This window comes from Pezoporus flaviventris, unplaced genomic scaffold (assembly GCF_033815535.1).
Source record: "Pezoporus flaviventris isolate CSIRO_AGI_PZ_B2104156 unplaced genomic scaffold, CSIRO_AGI_Pfla_v1 ptg000002l, whole genome shotgun sequence".
Taxonomy (NCBI): domain Eukaryota; kingdom Metazoa; phylum Chordata; class Aves; order Psittaciformes; family Psittacidae; genus Pezoporus; species Pezoporus flaviventris.
In genome coordinates, this window is record NW_026892550.1 from 5,912,562 (window position 1) to 5,933,641 (window position 21,080).

The 21,080-nt window shown below is 46.6% G+C and overlaps 1 protein-coding gene and 1 long non-coding RNA gene across 4 annotated transcripts in view; one reads left to right on the forward strand and one right to left on the reverse strand.

Annotated features, from left to right (window-relative positions):
* The window catches only part of MXD4 (MAX dimerization protein 4), a 39,983-nt gene extending 39,084 nt beyond the window's left edge, over positions 1-899 (reverse strand). The window contains exons 1-2 of one of the 2 annotated variants that reach the window (XM_061467370.1): positions 742-899; positions 15-111 (exon numbers count right to left, since the gene is read on the reverse strand). In XM_061467370.1, coding sequence (XP_061323354.1) covers positions 15-111; positions 742-805 — 161 coding nt within the window. In that variant the 5' untranslated portion in view covers positions 806-899. Of the gene's footprint in view, positions 1-14; positions 115-741 lie in introns of both variants that reach the window. The other variant, XM_061467362.1, reaches the window with a different exon arrangement.
* A 9,384-nt stretch (positions 900-10,283) lies between these two features.
* Positions 10,284-16,995, forward strand: LOC133276518 (uncharacterized). Of its 2 annotated transcripts, XR_009745900.1 has the most exons (4): positions 10,284-10,480; positions 10,565-10,705; positions 16,626-16,831; positions 16,912-16,995. It is a non-coding gene; the product is annotated as an uncharacterized LOC133276518 (long non-coding RNA). The 2 variants fall into 2 exon arrangements; XR_009745901.1 differs by lacking the exon at positions 16,626-16,831.
* Positions 16,996-21,080: the final 4,085 nt, after the last annotated feature.

Sequence of the window (21,080 nt, forward strand, 5' to 3'; positions counted from 1 at the left end):
GGTGCGTCTATTACCTGTTATTCTGGGATTTTCTGGCCATGGTGCCTGCCTTTGTTTTCTTTCTGGAATAGTCACTATCGAAGGGTAACACTGATGCATAGCCATGTTCTGCTTCTAGGGACAAAGTCAGCATTAGTGGCAATATATTTTTTTCCATGCATTTTTTTCCTCCTTTGCAGGAACGCTAGGGTAAAGAACAGAATTTTTTCCGGTTGATTTGTTTGGATTTTATTCTGGCATCTCTTAAAAAGAAGCGAGACAAAAAGAATATAACAACTCGGTCAACCAAACTAAGACAAAAATTGCCGAAATTAGGAGGATTATTGGAGTGCACATTAAAAACGAGGCGGATCATGCAAACCCTTGTCACGCTGCGCTGGGGGATGGGGGGGGGGGGGGGGAAGGGAGCACTGCCATACAATTAACGACTGCCACACACAGCGAAGTGTGAGGTACCCTGAGCGCTGCAACACACACACCATCCCCGTCCGGAGCGCCACCAAAAATAACCCGTTCCGGGGTGTTTTTGTTTGGTTAAGGCAAAGAGGAGAGCACTGTGCCTCCCCCAGCGCGGTGCCTGTGCTGAACCCCGCGGTGCCCGGGCAGGTGAGGCCGCAGGGCTGGTCCCCCGGCCCGCACCGGGCCGCCCGCCGCCGCCACCACCACCGCCACACAACAAAGGCCGAGAGCGGCTGGGAGCGCCTGCGGGTGACTGAGGGACTGCCCGCCTGCGCCCAGTACCTCGGTCTCGTCTCTCCAAGTACTCGGCCGCTTCCAGGAGGATTAACAGAGAGTTCAGCTCCATGGCTGCCTGCGCCTGGCCCTCAGCCCCCCGCTGCCCCACGTCGCGCCCCGCGCCGAGTTCACGCGCGGGGGACTTCCAAGCCCCCAGTTATAAGGCACCTCGCTCAACCTACATTTGACACACAGCTGACGGGCTGCCCCCGCAGCCAATCGCGACTCGGAATCCGGTGAGGGGGCGGGACGCAGCGGCAGAGCCCGGCCAATCAGCAGCCGGAACACCCCCTCCGTTTTCCTCCGGCTGGGGCAGGGAATGTTGACAGATCCCCGTCGCGCCCTCCGATTGGCTGGCCACTATAGTAACAATTTAGAAGCCGAAGCTTAGCAACAGCACGTGGTGGCCCGGCCCCCGCTCCCGCTGATTGGCCGGCTTCTTGCATGTTAAGCAGGGAGAAGCCGCCGATTGGTGAGCGGGGAGACATGCAAATGAAGGGGCGTGGAAGGAGCCAATGGGGTAGGAGGCGCGTGCCGTGCCGCGGGAGGCAGGGGAGGCAGGGAGCGGGGAGCCAATGGGAGGGCCGGGGGCGGGGCGTTGCCGTGAGGAAGAGGCAGGCGGAGGGGCGGGGCGCTCCGAGGACCCGCCCCCAATGCCCGCCCTCAGGCGCCGCCTTGAGGGGCACGCTCGGCGCGCCGCGGCCTGAGCAGTCCCCGGTGTCACCGTAGCCCTGCCGCCGGGCCGCGGGCGGCCTGCACCGGGGAAGCAGGGAAAGGCGGTGAGGGTGCAAGGCCTCCCTCAGCGGCGCCTTCCACCTCCCGCCCAGGGCGCTCGCCGCCGCAGCCCAGCTTTGCCCCCGCCCCCAGACCGCATGGGCACAGGCGAGGCTCCGCCCCTCCCCTCCCGGGGTTGTGGTGCATGCGCGGGCCCGCTTCACCGGAAGGGGAACCGGGAGGGCGACGGGAGGGTCCCCGGGGCCACCGCCGCTCTCCCGCCCATGAGGGCGGCGGTGGTTCGGAGGAAGCGGGCCTGGGCCGGGCCTGGTGTCATCTCAGCGACGGGCGGTTTTGCCATGAGAACTATTGTTTTTCCCTGTAAATAGGAGCGCGCAGCTCGCTGTAGGCCATGGGGAGGAAAGCGGGGCTCGGGGGTGTGGTGGCCCCACAGCCCATTGCAAGGAATGCGAGGGAAGCAGGGCAGTGAGGAGTCAGTCTGCTTGTGTTCCCACTCTGTTCAGTCCTTACCAAGCCACACCTGGAAGACTGTGTTCAGTTTTAGTCCCTGCTAAGCAAAAACAGGTGGATAGGCTGGAGACGGTCCAGGGAAGGGCTGTGAAGATGATCATAGGGCTGTTGAGCTGCATGGGAAAAGGCTGAGAGAAATGGGTCTGTTCAGCCTTGAGAAAAGAAGGGTCAGGAGGGACCTTATCACCATGTTCCAGTATTTAAAGGGTGGCTAGAGAGAAGGTGGAGACTCCATTTTCACAAGAAGTCGCATGGAAAAGATGAGGGGTGTTTGGCACAAGTTATTCCTGGGGAGGTTCCAACTGGGCATGAGAAAATGTTTTCTTATTGTGAAAATCAGCCATTGGAATAATAACCACAGGGAAGTGGTGGATACCCCAACACTGGATGCTTTTAAGTTGGGCTGCTCAGGGTGCTGGGACATCTAGTCTAGGTCTTGGTTTGCCTGGAAAGGTTGGACCAGATGATCCTTGAGGGCTTTTCCAATCTAGCATTTTATGATACCTCCTCTGACAGTGTCTGGGGAGCTTGGCAGGCACTGAGGGCAAAAAAACAACCTCCTCCCCAGGCATCATCACATGGAAGCCACTGGGCATCATCAGGCCTCGTGCATCTTACAGTAAGAAAGTGGCTCTTAGTTTGCCCACTGCAGGCTTTCTTGCCACCACCAGAGCATGAGGACATCCTAAAGCTAGCAGACATTTCAGACAGGTTTCTATTTGTTTCTACTTACCATCAGGGCCGTAAGTCAGGAAAATGTACTCATATGAGTACAACTGAAGGAAAGACCTCCTGCTCACATAGTGTAAAGTATGGCAAGAGATGAATCAGAATGAAAAAGACGATAGAAATGGGATGCCAGAGATATAAAAATGTGTTTGGCATATACATCCGTGACCCCTTAGAGTGCGCAGGCAAGAGAGGGAGACGGCAGTACTGTAAAAACATGCATGGAGATTTAAAAGAATTACTAAAGTCAACACAGTAGTGTAACCTGCTGAAAAAAGCAGCAGTGGAAGGCTCTGGGAAATGCAGCCAGGGTTACTGCCAGCTTTCCAACCCTTGACAGCATATTCGGCTGCCTTTCGTCATCTGGATACACAGAAGCCATCTACCAGAATAGCTTGGCTCCTGGCATACAGGCTGAACAGGAAGGAGCTCAGCACCTTTCCTGTCCACGCCATCCTATTTGCGCTGCTAACTTTGCATCCTTATCTCAGATAGCTGCTGCACAGCTGTTGCCTAAAACTGGTTGGTTTTTACACGAGCAAGTAGTTTTAAAATAGACATGTTTTAAGCTGTGCTGTGATCACACGTTGGTACATCTTCAGGGCAAAAGTGCTTAAGCCTGTAATTAGTCGTCCTGCAGAATAGCATTTGCACACACAAGTGGTCCCACTGATTTTGGTTAAACTATTTGAGTAAGAGCTATTCAGCATATAGGAGGGTTGTAGAATATTGTCCTGTGTGTTTAGTCCTTGGCAAAAGATGCCAGCTAAGGTTTCCCTTTCAGAGGATAATAGTGATTCATCTTACAATAAGAATTATGCCTTACCTTTTTTACAGGATTGTGTTAAACCCACATACATATTACACCTGATAATTTATTAGCCTATATCTTGTTGCCACACAAGTATAATGTGGCCCTTATACATTGCTGAAATGCAGATCACATTTTGTTGCCGTTTGGTCCAGGCATCAGGGATAAGACAAAATACAAGGCTGTGAAGAAAGGAGGGTTGTGGCTGTAATTTAAGAAAAACTCTGACTCTATGAGTTACAAGGCAGAAGAGAATTTGGTGCATAGATTGCAATGGTAAAAGAAAAAACCAAACCACACTGTAACATTTTCCACTTGCTGCTTGAACTGTTGAAATGTGGGTGAGACAGCACAGTTTTCACTGTAAACACATTGAAATTGATGGCAGTTTTGCTGTTGACCTAACTGGAAGTAGGTGTAGACGCAGTTTGACGTTGCTTTCTGTTATGAAATAGCATGAAACCATATATGCATAGGTCGGTGTTGTCCACACAGGAAAGAAAGCTCCCTTTGGCTGACCACATGCGTAGGGCACGTAGTAAAGAAAATGTGAAGATGTAGAGGTAAGGCACTATTCTCCACTGTAGCCACAGCGATCTAGCAGTACCTCAGATTTTCAGAGCACCTGCGTATCTTTGTATAGGTGTCTAAATGTAGCTTAAAAAGTTTTCTGCACACACTGTGGAATCAGTCAGACGTCCAGAAGGGATGATGAACGTGCTAGGTATGTAAGTGCACCTGGGTGAAAGTGGGATACGCTTGTACAAGAGGGTTCAGGTAGGAATTTACTGAGGCTCTGAATGGCTGAAGCTTCTCCCGCTCTTCCCCACCACACTGTTAGCCTCTAGAAACACAGGAGTCCAAACAAGCAGAGCAATGTGCAGGGGCTGTGCTGCACACCCCACTGAGCACTGCCCTCACCACCTCCTCAGTGCTCAGTCCCCTCCGGCTGCTGGGTTCAGGCTTCCCTTGCCCTCCCCTGTGCTCCCTTGGACCCAGACCCAGCATCTCTAACTGCTTCTGAGCTAAAAACCATCAGACTCCATCTAACTGCTCTTTCTGCTCTTAAATGTGGACAGAAGTATTCTGAAGACAGTTGTTTCCAGGTGATCAAGCACAAGTCCACATTGATATTGGCACTTTCTGGCATGGAAGGGATGCTTTGGGAAGAGAGGGGCCACTGAAGCCAGCTGGACCATGTATGTGTCATGCAGTTCTATTAAGGACTGTAGCATAGGGACCAGTGCAGTCACAAAAGCAAGCTGATTTCTCTTCATGGGGGCTCCGGGCTTCATGAGTCATAAACTGTATTAATCTGCTTGAAATGTGTGTGTGTAACCACATGCACCCCTCCACACACACACACGCAGAGCCCCTACTCATGAAATCTGGAGTAAACCCACCTGCATTTAGGAAGGACAGTGTATGGGTTGGCTCATACCAAATGAACACTGACACACTGACCTGTAGTTGCATCAAAGGTGTTTTTTGTACAGTGTGCAACAATGTGTTAGAGAATACCAAGTCAAGCAGTTTTACCAAGATCATTTTTCCTAGAGTGAATTCAACCAAGTCCTCAGCAGGCACCATACAAATGTCTAAAATACCTAGAATGAGTCGTTCTGGATCTTATCTGTGCCAGGAAACCAGGACTAGCTTTGATGGTGTCAGTGTGGGTGCAGAGGTGTAAAATGGGTGTGAAAGAAGATCAACCAAATTACTTCAAGAACTGAAGGACAGGCTCCAAGATACACACATGCTCAAAGGCTTTGCAGATTTGCATCTCCAAATAGCTTTTTTCCATTTCTAGGAGCAAGCAGCAGAACAGCTGAGTGCTACAGGAACAGCTGGCCTTCAGTGATAAGGGCGAGCTGTCACTTCGTGGTGAAGTTTGAAAAACTGTATATATTTAGAAGCAGAAGGAAGGGCCATCAGCAGCCGCACCCCAAAACCTGACCTGTTTGCGGGTTCTTCACTGCCTGCACTTGGTGATTGGAATGGCAGTATTTACATTTTCAAGTGTTACGATGCCTTTCTGCTCCAAAATCCATCTTGTGGTGTGACTTAGCATGTGAGATCAGTGACATCAGTACTGCTGACTGCCATGAGCTGTGGTGAGGGCGGAGCTCTCAAGTTGGGGATCCATAATTCAAGCAACTTTATTCGCTATTCCCCATGTATGGCATTCAGTTTAGAAATAATGAGGCCTTCCATGCTTTTCAGTTTAGGCTCGTTGCAGCCACTGCATGTTTCTATCTTCCATCTTTTAAAATACCTTACTGTGCGCTACCCCTATGTCCTTCACTGTGCCTTGGAGTCCACCCGCTGTTTCCTTGGGTGTTGCAAGGCTTAGATAATTAGCAGAGTTAGTCGTCTTCCTGCACAGGAGGGGCTCTGCACACAGCTGGCACTGATGAGTTTCAGCTCCCTGTCTCAGCGTCTTAAATCCCATTTAATTTCTTATCTCGCCTGGGATCCAGATCATTAACTCTTGTTTCCAAGACACAGAAAACAGAGCACCTGAAAGTTGAACAGAAAGAAGTTTCAGAAGTAAGTTTTGTCAGTGCCCAAGCCCAGTTTGAGACACTGACTGTGTCTACTCTTGTCAAATAAAGCAGGGCCAAAGACCATTCTCCATCCCTGATCTCAAATGGCAGATGTCACTGCAGCCACTTGGCCCTGTGTCTCTGGGCTGCTGCTGGCGCTCATGTGGCTTTTATTCATCTCTTCATGTTTTGTGTGGTTTGCTTTTAGTTTTGGGTGGATTTTTAAGCTCAAAGTGCCTGAAGATGTGTGGCAGCCTGTCAGAGAGCTGCTTTCAGAGCTTAAAGCTGAGGCAATGTGACATGAAGGTATGTGGAGTATTAGGATCAATGAGTTGCTACTACAGTGTTGAGGGACTGTGTATTGCAGAGGAGTCACGTCTGTGCAGTCTCACCCAAAATGCCTTCTGGATTGGTCATTGACCTGTCATACCCCTAGAACTGTACCCAGTTGTAGGCTTGGAGAGAAGCTTGGTCCAAGGGTCATGACAATGGTGTAGATACTACAGCATCCTGTGGACTTGGATGACTCCCCTGCACTTGGGTTGGTGAGCTCTCTACATGATCCTTGCTAGCCCAGCTTGCTGCCTGCTCTTCACCAGTTGCTTGCTGCACTGTTTGAATCAGTGGCTTTCCCAAACCAATTGTGTTTCTCCTGGTTTTGTTTGGGATTTAGTGAGGGTTTATAAAATGCTATGGAACAGAGCTGCTTGAAGTCAAATCTGAAAAAAAAAAAATAGTGCTTCAAACTGAATGCCAGTCCCTTGTAACATTCATTTCTTGTTAATGGCTGTATTATAAAAGACAACATTTGTGTCTTAGTGTCCTTGAGAGTTTGGCTGCAAGGACCTCGAAAGCCTGTCTTCGCCAGCACTCCCCAACCAGCGAGACATGCAGTACCCTGCCGCCAGGCCCTGCAGCCATTTCTGTGATCAGGCATGAAATTATTCTTAACTGATTGAAGCGAGGCGTACATTGAAAAGCTTGGGAGACACTGATTTGCTCCATCATCCTGCTCCGCCTCAACTCTGTTTCACCTAAACCATGCCTGGCAGTTTTGAATAGCATCGTCCTACAAATCTCTCATGCTCAGAGCATGTTTCAGAAAGCAATAGTATCACTGCTGTCATTTTAAAAGACAAAAAAGAAACAAGACAAAGGCGAAACAACTGGCCAGTGTCACTCAGCAAAGACAGGGCAAGAGCTGGGAGGATGCCTGGGTGTCCCAGTCCCCAGTCCGGCGTGTTCGGCATTATGATACATGGCAGAGGAAGGATTTGTTATATGATTTCAGATCTGAGTCTCAGACATGTCATGGTCTTACTATGTTCCTTTGGCACAGGAAAGGGGCTTGTGTACATTTGTATTACATTAAGCTTCCAAAAAATACATAGACCAGTGCAGTGCAAAGAGGCTTTGAAGAAACCATGGGTCAGACCCACTTTGTGTTAAAGTGCTGGGGGGGGGGGGGGGGGGGGGGGGGAGAAGGTGCAGGCATGGGTATCTGCCTGAGGTCACTGTTTGAACAAGCTGATAAATGAAACATTTCTCCTTTATCCAATAAAATTTGCAGTCGGGCATTCTTGTTAGGTGGCTTTGATATAAGCATATCATATACCAGTGAAAGAATATTCTGTCGCGCTGAATGTGTATCACCACTGTTGCAGTCTAGGACAGAGAGAAACAGAGCAGGGTTGTGCATACATGCTAGCAAATGGAGCCGAAACCAGTCTGCTCCTGGCAAACAGAATGTCCGCCTTAAGAAGACAGGGAGGCAGCTCTGGACTGTGAATGAAACAGTCAGTGGTGACATAGTCTCAATGGCATCTGTCTTCTCAATATAAAAAACCCCCAACATTTTCTTACCCAAGGTAGCTGCTTCTCTGAATCTGTGAATCATGTCTGCTGAGTTTATAGGAAGAAGCTCCAACAAATTTGTGTTGCTCTCTGGTCTGAAAATCCATATAGATGTGGAAGAATGAGTTCATGTGTCCTATAGCGACCAACAAAGTAGTTAGCAGCCATTAGTTTGTAGAACATTTATTACAGATGAAGAGGCAAGAAAGAAAATGTTCTCACCTGTGTGCTTGGACGTCCAGAGTCAACTGAGACATGAGCTGGGTAAATCACATTTTGAGATGTGAAGGAAATCAGAATTTCCTTCTAATTTCTAGAAGGAAATTAGACCTTAGACATCTAAAGAAATTAGATGTCTTTTCATACAGCCATTCTGCAGGAGTCAAGCTATGTGTATATGTATGTGGGAGAACAGATATTTGTTTATCAAAGAACGAGTATCTGTAACGTATTTATAGGTCTGCAGTAAGTATGTAAGCAAATTGCTGAGTTCTGTTCCCAGTATGGAAAAATTAATGTGGCTGATGCAAATCTACTACCAGCCATAAGATTCTGTCACTTACTTGTTTTAGCCAAGATGGATCCAAGTGAATCTGTGATGGTAAGATTATAGGTGCATCCCATATGTAACAATACCACTCCATTTCCATAGCATGTCCTACTTACGTATTTTAGACTATTTAGTCAAGATTTGTCAGTTCAGGCCATTAATAGATAGTAGGCAAATAAAATGCTGTTCAGCTGAATGAGGGAGGAACCAGTATTGATCCTGAACCTCATACTGCTAAGATAGTTGGGCTGGTATTGTCATGGTAGAGATAAGAGAGCTTTATACATCAATACACACGTTCAAGAGAAGATCAAAGCAGCCCAGGTGGTAAATAACCTGGACAATTGCCTGTAAGACCTAAAATTAGAGATCAGCGCAAAGACTTGGCAGGTGAATAGTCAGCAGATGCTGTCTTATCTCTCTATTTGCTTTGGAAGATTGGGTCTGACCCAAAACATGTTGAAATCAATTTGTATCTTCTCCTTTATTTCGGTAGGCTATGCACCAGACTCTAATCTGTTGTGGGCCTAATTAAAAGATTTTCCTCATTGCAAGCTAATTACTCCTATGGAGAAATGAAACTGAATGTTAAATGAGCACTTGATAGGAGCTGTATTTATAACGTATGGTTTAGAATAAAAAATCATGGGCTTGATTTCACACTGTCTTCTATAGTTTCTTATTCCACATAAAGCAAGTACAATTTCCCACTCTATTTTATTGGTACAAGTGTGAAGAGTTGGGCAGAATGGCTGTAACAAGAGCCCTTCCTTATGTAAAGTAAAAGCTAGTGCAAGCAGGAAACCATCAGCTTTCAGCATCCTAGAGAGGAAGAAGCAATGCATCTAAATGGCAGCAAGGAGGTGGGATATCAGCAAAATGTTCTGACAGTGAGGACAGTGAGGCACTGGGCTGGGTTACTTGGGGAGCCTTTGGCATCTCCAGCATGAAAAGCCTGTGAGAGGTTTGGCTCCAGCCTCAGGCAGGGGATGAACACCCAGAGACAAATACAAGGTACAGGACAAAGATGAATTCAGTGCCGTCACCTTGTGGTGACAGGCCATTTGCTGTTCTTGAACAAATGGCAAAGCAAGTAACATGAAAATGTGAAATCTGCAGTAAATAATTAGATAATGGGAAATCAATCATACTAATGAGTATATAGGTGTTGGCAGACTCTTAACTATCACTGTGCGGATGGAATTGATTTAGTGAGTACTTTTTTCAGGGATTGCAGTAGGAGGTTGCATAGGTCTGGCCAACAATGACTGTATGTGAGACTTCCCTGTAACGCCTCCCAGCTAAACCTTCAAGGGTTTTGGTGCTTTGCTTGAGGCACTGAATTCCAGCAAAGGGAAGATCTTTGCTCAACAATGCCAAAACACTTCTGTGAGGGCATGAAGGAGAGAAGGAATGGCCTCCAAAAGGCACAGCATGCTGAAAGCAACCTCGTATGCAAAAACCAATATTGATTAGGCTGCTTTGTCTGTTGGGGACCAGAAAGTATGATGCTGTAACATACAGTGATTAGGACCCGGCCTTTTGAGACCCACACAGCACTGCGTTTGCTGAATGTTGTGTTGCAAAAGGCTAAAATTACAAAGGGCAGTCTTCAGGCAGAGGTTTACCATGCAAGTGTCATTTGGGGTGCCACATCCTTTGTGTTGATGCACCAGCTTTAGCACTTGGAGAAAATTTCAGTAACAAGGTGCAAGTAACTGGAGGGCAGGATGGAGAATTTAACTTACTTGGTTTACTTGTTTTCCTTCCAGCTTTCCCCAGGTCTGTTTGTTTGCCTTGTGCTTGGCTCTGTCCCTGATCCCGTCTGTCCTGTTTTTGTTCGCCTTCCTTTGTTGCTGATGGTTTCACGCTGTTTCCATTCCTCTCCTTTCATATGACACAGATTCTCTGCCTGAGCCATGTCCAAGGTGTTGGACTCCCTGCAGTTACAGCACAGACACTCAATGCTGAGGACATGACTTCCTGCTTCACTGACAGTGTCTGCATTGTGTAAGTGAGCGTATGTTTTACCAGCCTACAGAAAAGAAATTTCAGGGCATTACTTAATGGATTCACCTTTTTCTAACTTGTCAGGACACTGGGAGCTCTTAATTTCTTTTTCACTGTTGCTGGTCTTTTGGTATCTACAGGAGACCAAGGTCGCAGTAGTCTAGATGATCTACACACAGTGAGAAGGAGCTTTCTTTATGGGCAACACAGAGAAAACAGACAATGGTATGAGAAAGTTATGAATAAATTTCCCTATGCAGAGGGAAGTAGAACCACAGAGAAATCCCTGGATCTCATTACTAGAGGTAATGATATACCTGTAGTAAGTTGGATAACTCGAGTCTAGTTCAGAGCTTTCACCACAAAATGGTCCTCATTCTCTTCACTGGGACCAGTGTAGCACAGGGATGGATTTTCACTTTTTCCCTCCCATTCAGATGTGCTAAGGATGGTGGAAGGTGGACCTATATCAGACAACTACCACAAGAGCACTAGGAGAGGGCATTACACCACTCACTCATGTAGGAAAGTCTAAGTCAGGCCAAGTCACTCTGTCACCTCTCTGCTTTGAATGAAATTATGAGGGTTGTTTAAAAGTGTTGTGTATATTGGCAGTTATCCCAGGGGGTGAGGAGATTAGTAGAAGTATACCCATAAATAAAAAGGTAATTGTAATATTCAGAGTTGCACTGATGAGAACTTAAAGCTTTAACTTCTAATAAACATCTATGAGGAGTCTGAAGGCACCCCAGATCTACAGTTCTAAGGGATTGTAATAAATATCCAAACTCCCATGAACTCAGAAAGTCCCTGGAGGCAGGTAAACTGCAAATGCTGAGCAGTAGTACTGCTCACTTCTGAAATGCTATCATAAACTAACCTATAAATATGAATGAACCCATGCAAAAGGTGGCTTTTGTCAAGACTCGGGTAGTTGGGACTGGTGCCAGTGGAGGCTGGGGCAGGACCTTGTCATGCCTGCAAAGCAGCACAGAACTTGCACCCAAGGGGAAAGAGTTGGTGCTGGGGTACTTGGTCCCTGTTGCCCTATTGTGTGGGTCAACAGTGGGAAAATGCCCCAGGTGATGTCAGGTTCTTGGGCCACCTCAATATATTACACTGTGACTGGCTGAAGATTACAGTACAAGTCTGTCTTGACATCAGATAGAAAACCCCTTTCTTATGACTCATCCTTCTGTTTACAGGCTTGCCTTTGCCTCCCGAATGAAGATACATGCTTTACACTGACAGGCAGTATGATGGCTTAATTAATCAGATGTCAGAAATAATATGTCAGCATGACCTCTGCTTTCGTTGTCTGTACCTTTGACATTAACGCAAACACGTTAGACTGCCCAAAACGCACACATCTGGGCTGTTTGTAGAGTACGTCTGTTTTATCTTTTTAAAGCTTTGCTTACCTGTGGAGCCTATTTATTGTATGGTGCTTTTTGCCACTTAGGCACTATGCTTAATCAGATTTGTAAATTAATTCTCTCCTGGGGTTTTTCTTTGTGTGTTCAGAGAGCATAAAAAGTGTTCATGACACGCTTCAAAACACACACTGGTTACATTAGTCATCCTTTCAGCATAATAGTTTTATGGAGAACACTTTAGGTTAAAAAACCCCAACAAATTTCCTTTAATCCAGTTTCTTTCCCCCACTTTGTTCCCTAGAGTTATGTTGCATGTTAGTAAACAGCTACACGACACGCAAAGGCTGTAATTGTCTTGGGTTTTTTCTTCTGGAAGAAAAGAGCTACTGTTTTGTTCTTGAAGTATCTGTTACTACTTTTTATGATATATTCAACTGAAAACATTTTCATACAGGAACTTTGCCTTCTTCTGGCAGCTGGAAAGCTGGTTTCAAAGATGAGTGCTGCTAAATCATGGCCTGCTTGCCATTTCACCAGCTTGGCAGTCCCAGCCCTGTGGCAGGGCTGAGTCTGGAAGGGAAAGGGCAGCTTTGATGGGGAGCACCAAACTCTCCATCAGTGCTACCTGCATCTTCATGGATGGGCCATCCCTCACACCCCTCATGTCCCTTTCTTGTCGTAGCTGTTGAAAACACCTCCTAGTCAACTAAAAACTTTTGTGGCAAACATTCCAATATAGGAAAGGATTTAAACAGCAGAAAATATCTCTGATGTTGGTGAAGGGAAGGTGCTTAGCAAGTACTGCAGTGCCCATTGGCAAGAGGAGGACTGCCGTGGCTGTTGAAACACAGCCTGAGAGCTACAGTGACAGCAGGCTGCAGCACATCACCTTGGGTGTGAGGGGTACTTCCCAGAAGTCACAGACAAATGTGGCTGTGGTCTTCTCTTCATGCCAGTGGGACCTGGGGAAAATTTCTCTTCATAATACTGCACGGTCACCCCTGAACTCTCTAGGCATCCTTATCTACCCCCCTCCACCATGCACACTCCCCCCCCACACACACACCCCCAGTCTCTCAAGTCCTTTGTGTTTCACAGGAAACAAGTAGATAAACCACAGCTTTCAATTTCCTAATTATGCAAAAAAGTTGAAACTCCTAAACCTTCAGAAGCTCGAAAACACTGAAGTGGTTGGAAAAAAAGGCAAAGAGAAGACCTGAAAGTAAATAGGGATTTCACACTGCAGATGTTGAGCTCTCACAGACATCAGAAAGATGTGTGGTGCTCTCGTAGCACATTTACTCTTGGGTGTGTTTGATAGAGGAGGACAGCAGTGTGTGGTAGAGAGAGCCCTATCATTGAGGAAGGACACAGTAGCAGGAAAATCTTTTGTCTGATGGAGCAATGTATGATCGTGAAATGAGAAAACATTGTGTTGAGTTGCTGCGGAGCGGAACTTGCTCAGCTCAGTAGGGAGGAACCTGCTTCCAGCATTGCTCTCCAGCCTGGGGATTTCTGAGAGACGTTTTTGCCCAGACCACTACTTTTCTTTAAGCCTCCCTTTTTCCCTGGATCTGTGCCTGCCTCAGAGCTGTAGGATAAAGACACCCTGGGACTTAACTAGGCCTGCACCCGTGCAGGCACATGCAACTCCAGTAAATGCATGTGATGGAGCCAGCAAGAAGCTGTTACTGCTCCGCTTCTGAGTGCTGCAACCACTGCCTGTCCCGCTGCCTTCGCTGTGGCTGGCAGGACATGTGTTTGTGTTCCTGGGACACCCGGAGAGGCTGAGCTCATCCCATCGGAGCAGCTGCTCATTCCCCTTCTCCCTGGTTTCACATATTCGCTCCCAAATCTTCTTCTTCTTGCCAGTTGGTTCACACACACGATTTAACCCCTTCCAAATTCTGGGAAATGGGAAAGGCATCCAAAGAAGTGCACCTGCAGGGAGGAGTGGGCTGGTGGCAAGTGGAACCAACTGGAGGATCCCTCTCCCCACTGCTGCTAGTAGGCAATGCTGCTGCATCTCATGGTACTGGTCCTTATGGAACCCATTTTTACCCCAGTTCCTGTATTGCAGCAGCATGTACATGTCTCTAGCTTCTCTCTTCCTCTTTCTTTGCTCAGACATCTGTATTTTTCCCTTTTCCTTGGGGAAAAGTGGAGTGACGTGGAGGAAGGAGGATTCCCTGATTCTGGCAAGCTCTGGGAACAAGTGCTGATGCCAGGAAACCCATCTCACTCACAAGCACAACTCACACTAGTTTCTGCAGCAGCACCTTTGTTCGCTGGCACATGGTGAAGGTCGCAGGGAGAGGGGAGGTTCATCAGGCACTGTTGGCCAGGCTTGCAGGCAGTTTTGAATTTTAGGACCAAATCATGAACCATGGAGGGCTGACTCTGGCAGCAGAGTGCAGGCAGGACTTTCTGCAGCCCGTGCTGCTGCCTTCACGTCAAACTGCTCAGGTCCTGGTTTCTGATATGGTTTTAATATGGTTTCCATTTCATACATCAGAAAAAAAGTGCTAAAATACCAGTTTGAAAGGCAGGGCCATTGTGAGGATCTGAGTACATTCCACCTGGGAAGCATCCTTGGCCTGGTAGAGCCATGCCATTTGTGTGGTGTCCTTGTTGAGGGCCTGTCCTGTCCCAGCTCTGCCCCAGCTTCCCTCTCTGTTCCCATGCAGAGAGCAGAGCTTGCATGTGGTGTGTCTCTGTGACTTTCCAGTCCCTGCTTTATCCGGAAGGATGTTTGTTTCCTGCAAAGGAAAGCACAGTCGGATGTCATTGTAGAGGAGAATAAAACAGATCTTCACAGGGCCAATCTTTTACAAATCTACATGGACAGATTTCATCAGGGTTTAACTTGGCTCATCAAACCAGACCCCAGTTTTGTCTGTCACTAGTGGACAAGCTCAGGGAACTGATGCGGGATCAAGAAGGTGCTCAGTTTGTTCATGATGCAGTGTGTTACATGAGGCAGTCCCAGTCAGGGTGAGCGTTGGTTTCCCTGCACTGAAAATGGAGTGCTAAGAGTGACTACACAGAGCTTTGAGAATGGGAAAACATGACATTAATGCTACGGATACTACACGCTCCTGGTGATCTGCTATTGAACAGTGCCACATGGCTTCACTGCATGATGCTCATCCGGTACATTTGTCGCTCCAATGAAACCTTGTTCCTTCAAAACACCACATAGACTGAAGTGACACAGGTTGTCCTATATGGTGTGAAGTGTTATCTAATGGTAGCCTTAGGTGGATTAGGAAGGTGAGCTTTTTAGGTGGGAAGGGACCTTACCATCCTCTCCTAATGGTGGTCTTTGGGGTGTTTTAGAGAATCACACAGCAGAGTATCACGACTCCTGGTGTCACTTGCAGTTGCTTTGTCAGTATCCACTGTGGAATGGCTAATAGTATCTGTTTCAGCCTGGGTTTATACTGGTTTCTTTTGGTTTTCCCTTACAATGTTACACATAACAAACATTTTTGGCCATGTACATTTTAATTTTTTAAATTAAGGTATTTCTCATAAGAAAAAACTTTCTAAATCTGGTTACTGTTTTCCCTTATTGGGAATATTCATTCAGCACTCACCTTTGCCAAAGATGATGTAGTGCAAGCAGGTGTTACAGCCTTACTTTCAGCCGTATGGAAAATACATTTCATTTCTGACAGTGATCCTGCTGGTTCTGTGGAAGGCTACCCCATGCAGAGATAGGCTGGCTAGATCAAACTGTACTAATTGCAGAGTGATTTGGAAATCTGTTCCACTTGCAAACAGAATGAATCCAACACTTTGTAACATTGAACTAACAAAGGTCACATTTCATAAATATTACAGAGCAATTTTCATAGATAATGCAGCAGGCTAGTTAATGATTAGAGCTGTAAAGTCCTGACGTAAAGCCATGATGAATTAGGGACATATTTTTACAGCTTCTGTTATTATTGCCTCAGGAGTCTGAACCAAAGGCAGCAGAAATAATTAGAGTCCAACATATCTTTAAAATCTAGCCTAGCAAACTGTATCTGGTCTTCTCAATGGCTTTTGTATTAGAAACTAGAAAACTGAAGAGATTTTAGAGTATCAGTGAGATTCTTGACAGGAAAATAAGCATGTTGGTTTCAATCCAGTTCTACTGGATTCTGCAATGAAAAATCCAGCCTCAATAACTGGTGGGAATTGGCAGAGCTCAGGCTTAACAGGAATGCAATTCTCCCTCTTGCTGCAGCTACTGGAGCTGCTTTATCAGGGCAGAAGGTTTTAGTAAAGATCTAGTTCTGCTCCTATGGCTGACCCTAGAGACTGGCACTCCTTTGACTGAGTTTAGTGCTGTTGCTTTGATAGGAAGGTGTTCGAGCCACCTGAGCAGTAATCTTGCTGAAGTCTATGGAATTAGCTCTGTAAGGAGAAAATATTGTACATACTGTATGTTAGAAAAGGTGGTGGAATAAATCCTGAGATTATTCAGAGGCATGAAAACAGAAATCTTGGGCCTATGTACAAACAGAGGACTTAAAACCAGAGAATGTAATTTTCCAGGATTTAATTAGGCATGTTTTATATCCAGTAGCTGCACACACACAGACAATCCATATTTCTCAGGAGGGTTTTATCTACTGTAAGCCATTTGTGTCTGATTCCAAAGGGCTAGAAAATCTTTGTATAAAACTGTGGGACAACTGTTATCCAACAGTGCTGAAGGGTGGAGGGTTTGGGAATGAGCAAAATTCCAGCAGGCATTTTACATTTCCTTCATCCAGAAGAAGCCCCCAGGGGATGGAAAGTGCCTAGTGTCACTCTGTAATACATTATGGAGAGAAATGAAATGCAAAGCCGTTGTGCAACATGCCGCAGTGTCCAGACGCTTGGATGAAGAGGTGGAACCAGTTATGTCTGTATTTGGGAAAGCTGTTTGACAAGATGAAACGTGAATTGTCTACGGAGTGATGCCATTTGGACACTTCAGGTTTTAATTAAAACTATATAATAATGAAATAATTATGAATTATATAAATCATATAATTAAATAATTACTTGAATTTTTAGATGCTGATGCTTTGAGGACATTCAGAACCTAAACCTAAAATATAATTCCTTGAAAATCTAGTGCAATTCAAGTGGAAAACAAAAACAAAGCCCCAACATTCATGCAAGCAGCAGCTCAGCTAAACATAAACCAACCCGAACTGTGAAAACCAGCCCAAAGCAGCATCAACACCAGAGTCAGAAGAAGCCAAGAAGGCTTTTCCCACAGCCGGACATGGGGGACCCCAGCAGGCAGAGGTTCGCAGGGTCACTGCTCCCTGGAGGGCTCACCCCAACCGCAGCAGCACTTTCTCCAGCCCTGCCTCCATTCCAGCTGGAACGGGCTGAGAAGTAACTGGAAGTTTCTTGTCAGAGCAGATGCACAGCACAGCCAGTTCTTCCATTGACAAACGAGCAAAGGAAAACAAAACATCATACTGTCGTTTAAAAATAGCTTCGGTAAAAATACCACAGAGAGTGCTTTCACCCAGTAGAGATTGGTGGCTGATTAGGGAGGGTTATCAGTATACCTGGTGCTGGATAAAACCCGATCCTGCTGCTGGGCCTTCGCACTGAATCAGGCAGATTGTGAGTTTGTGATGAATGTCCAAGAAACTGTAGAAGTTTTCTGATAACGCAGGAGTTTGAAACAAGGGGTTTCTGCTCCTTGCCTGCAATGCGACTTTAGGAAAGCCCCATGTGGGCTGAAGCTGCAAAGTGACATTTTTGGGGCTGGTGAGACAGAGCAGTTAGGAGGCAGCCGAGCAGGGTTTAGATGTTATTCCTTTCCCATACCCATTCTGTGTTCACGCCAAACACAAGTTGGCTTGGTCCACTACCAAAGTAGGGTGAGCAACACTGTGCAAGGGTGATTCCCATCCTATAAATTAGAAGTAAGAGCATTCATAAGGTTCAGCCTGTGTTTGGAGACTTCCATAAGTGATGTCTGTGCCTTGTAGCCACGCTCTGAAGTGATAACTGTTGATCACAGGCTTTGCCATGTGATTTTGGGGAAGTTGATCTGTGGAGTGTTCTTGCAGGGTTGTCAGTTCCAATTTTAAAGCAGAGCTTATGCGTGCAACAGTTTTCCAATGGTGAAGATCAAATTGTGTGACCCATTGCGACTTTTAACATTCCTTCTGGTCTTCAGCCTCTTGATTCTGCTTATACAATGAATTCAGGTGTTAAAACCGATGTGTTTTTCTCACTCTGTTTATTACAAAGTACTTAGAGCATCATTTAATGTGCAACTGTTATTTGGATCTATTTGCATTATTCAAATTATTTCACCCAATAGGGGAATTAATATTCACTAGTGGAAGAAAATCAAGCAGTGAACCAAACCCCACCAATTTGTTGAACAAATTTCAAGACAGAAGAAGAAATGGACATGAAGAGAGGAAGAGCAAATCCTGGGCTCTTCTGGGATGGTATAATTTGTTGGCTCAGTGCAGTCCCCTCAAGACCTATCTTGACCCATCACTCATCTAAAGCTTCATAGCTTGAGACACTGCTGAAATCCAGAGTCTTGAAGCATTGTCAGTACTGTATTAAAAACACCCACATTAGAAGTAAGGCAACTGGACAAGTATCTTTGCTAGGCCAAGTGTCATTCTCATGACCCTAAGATTAAATATCTTTCCTGTTTTCATGTACTGTATCCTGACTTTTTTACATGTGACTGCGCTAGCAAAGCGTATCACAATGAAAATATGTACCAAACACATAAAAAGAGACAAACCAGCTAACACAGTGACCTGCCCCAAAGCAGGAAAACCCCAAGCTGGGGCTGCCCTTGCAGCTGGCAGCTACCCACAACTGAATGTGTCCTTTGATGGTCAGGTCACATCACGTGCAGTGGGCTTGGGAGGGCCCGATCACTGGATCCATGCTCAGGATCAGCACATGGGATGTGCTGGCTTACCAAAGCTTCACAGTGTGGCCACTTCACTGGAGAGCAGCCCAAGAGCAGTGCCTGGGGTCAGCATGGTGTTCTCCTGCTCCTGGGGTTCAGCTGCTTACAGCCACGTTGTGCAGCAAGTAGGGAGACACAGGAGCCCTGTTTTGGGTCTCCTTTGCAGGATGTGGGAGTGTACATCTGCACAGGGTCATCTTGCACCCCTCCGTTCTCCTCCCTTTGCCCCATCCCAGGATCTCGCCCATGCAGTGTTCCCCCTGCTACTGCTCTTCTAGGCTTTCTTTAGAATGCTGCCTTGGGTAATTCTCTAATCTCCCAGGGGAGGTGGAGGTTTCCCTTCCTGCACAATGTCCATTCCCTGGTGGGATCCACATGGGTCATCACTGGGTTTCCTGCTGTCCCATCTTGAGGCCAGTTTAGCAGAAGGAGGTCATTTGGGACTGTGTTTTCACTAGAGCAGTGAGTTACTGTTCTTCAAGCTGAGGGGACAGCAAGTGACACTTAGGATCTTTCACTCCCAGGTCTGTTGCTGCTGCTTCAGACACTGCCCGGAAGGGAAACCAGCTGCCCCCAGCTCACCCAGTAAACCATGAACAGCAAAGGTGGGAAACTTAACAGTCCTGTGGCACAACCAGTTGCCACATCTACCCAGACAGGACCAGTGACTATTTCACTACTGAGATCCCCTGCAGGAAGGGCAATACTTACACATATTGATCAAAACACCTTTTAGCAGTAGCAGGATACTCGCTGCTCCAAACAGAGGAGGATACATACCAAGCCTTAAGCTACTCCAGGCTTCACAGAACAGCAGGCAGCCAAGTCCATGTGGCTGCACTGGGACACATTGTTTTCAAAGCCCTGTGTGATAGCACCAAGTGGCATAAATCAGAATTACCTGTCACAAGTTGTATGCCTCCATGTCTGTTTCTCCATCACGGCTGAGAAGCAGCTCAGACTCTCTGAGACAGTGGTTGAAGTAGAAGGAAGACAAAGAAGTAGCAGTGCAGGAGAGACGGAGAGATGGCAAAAAAAAGCACTGATGTTTGAGAAAACTGGAAATAATCCCACTAGAAAGTTGTGCAGAGGTTGTGTTAGGGCAGGACATGAGCTCGGGGCTTCCTGAGAGCCAGAGCTGGCTCCAAGAGCTGCTTTCTTTAGCATCAATTTCAGAGTTAACATTTGGCTTTTCTACATGAGGAAGCGGAGGACTCTGCCCTGATGTGCACCTTCTGCAGTCCCAGTGTCCAGTCTTCCTTTGAAACAGTCTGCAGAACGTACAGCAGCTTTCAGTTAAAGCTCAGCCCATCCCCAGGGAACCTGTGGAGCAGGGCCAGCAACACATCCTCCTGGAAACAGGCAACATCCATGTTGCTAAATACTTCACATTCCTTCGGGACACCAATCCAGACTTGAAGATGCTTGACATGGAGGTTACTCATTGTAAGACATTTGCCTCAGGGAACCTTTCTGACTAGCAACAAGTCAAAACCTCAATCCAGACCTCACTTCCAGATCCAAGCCATATCCCGACCAGCCTTAACAGCCTAAATGTGGGGAGTCATGACCTGGGAGCTCTGCCAAGCTTTGGAGTCTTAGCCGTTGGCTCAATATCCCAAGCATTGAGCTATTACCACCTGTGGTATTTGAAGGCCTTTCTAGTACTTTATCTCTGCAGCTCAGGCTTCTGTTGTGGTGCCATCCTTCTCTCTGCCTTGGTTTAAGTAAGTCATTGCAAGACACATATCATTGGGATTCTCTTAAAACGTAGGTAGGTGTTGGCTTCTTTTCACCCTCCAGTTTGGGTGAAGTCAACATGCCTGTTCTTCAGTATATGAGTGGGTTAGCAATGAAAAGCAGCGTGGCTCAGACTTATCACCACTGAGCAGCTTCTAGGCCCTGTTGTGGTAACTAAACAACCCTGCCCACATCCTATGGGTCAAATAAGTATTTCCCATATATGAGGTCAAGCCAGTAAGAGCAGATTTTGTAGAGTTCAGCACCAAAATGTCCTATTAAGAACAAAACGGGCTGATGAAAAATCAAGACAAAAGTAATTTGTCCATGAACATGAGGCTCAGTGCTGGCAAGGATCAGAGTGCCAGAGCTCGTAACTGCCCCCTAACCCACCACTCTAGCATTCTGGGGGACAGAGCCTGAGATCAGCATTACCTTTTGAAGGAAGAAGCCCTATTCTTAGCTGGACTCAAGCATATAGCAGTCAGGACAACAACTTCATAAAGGCACTTTATTCTCCCTTCCTGGCTCCTCA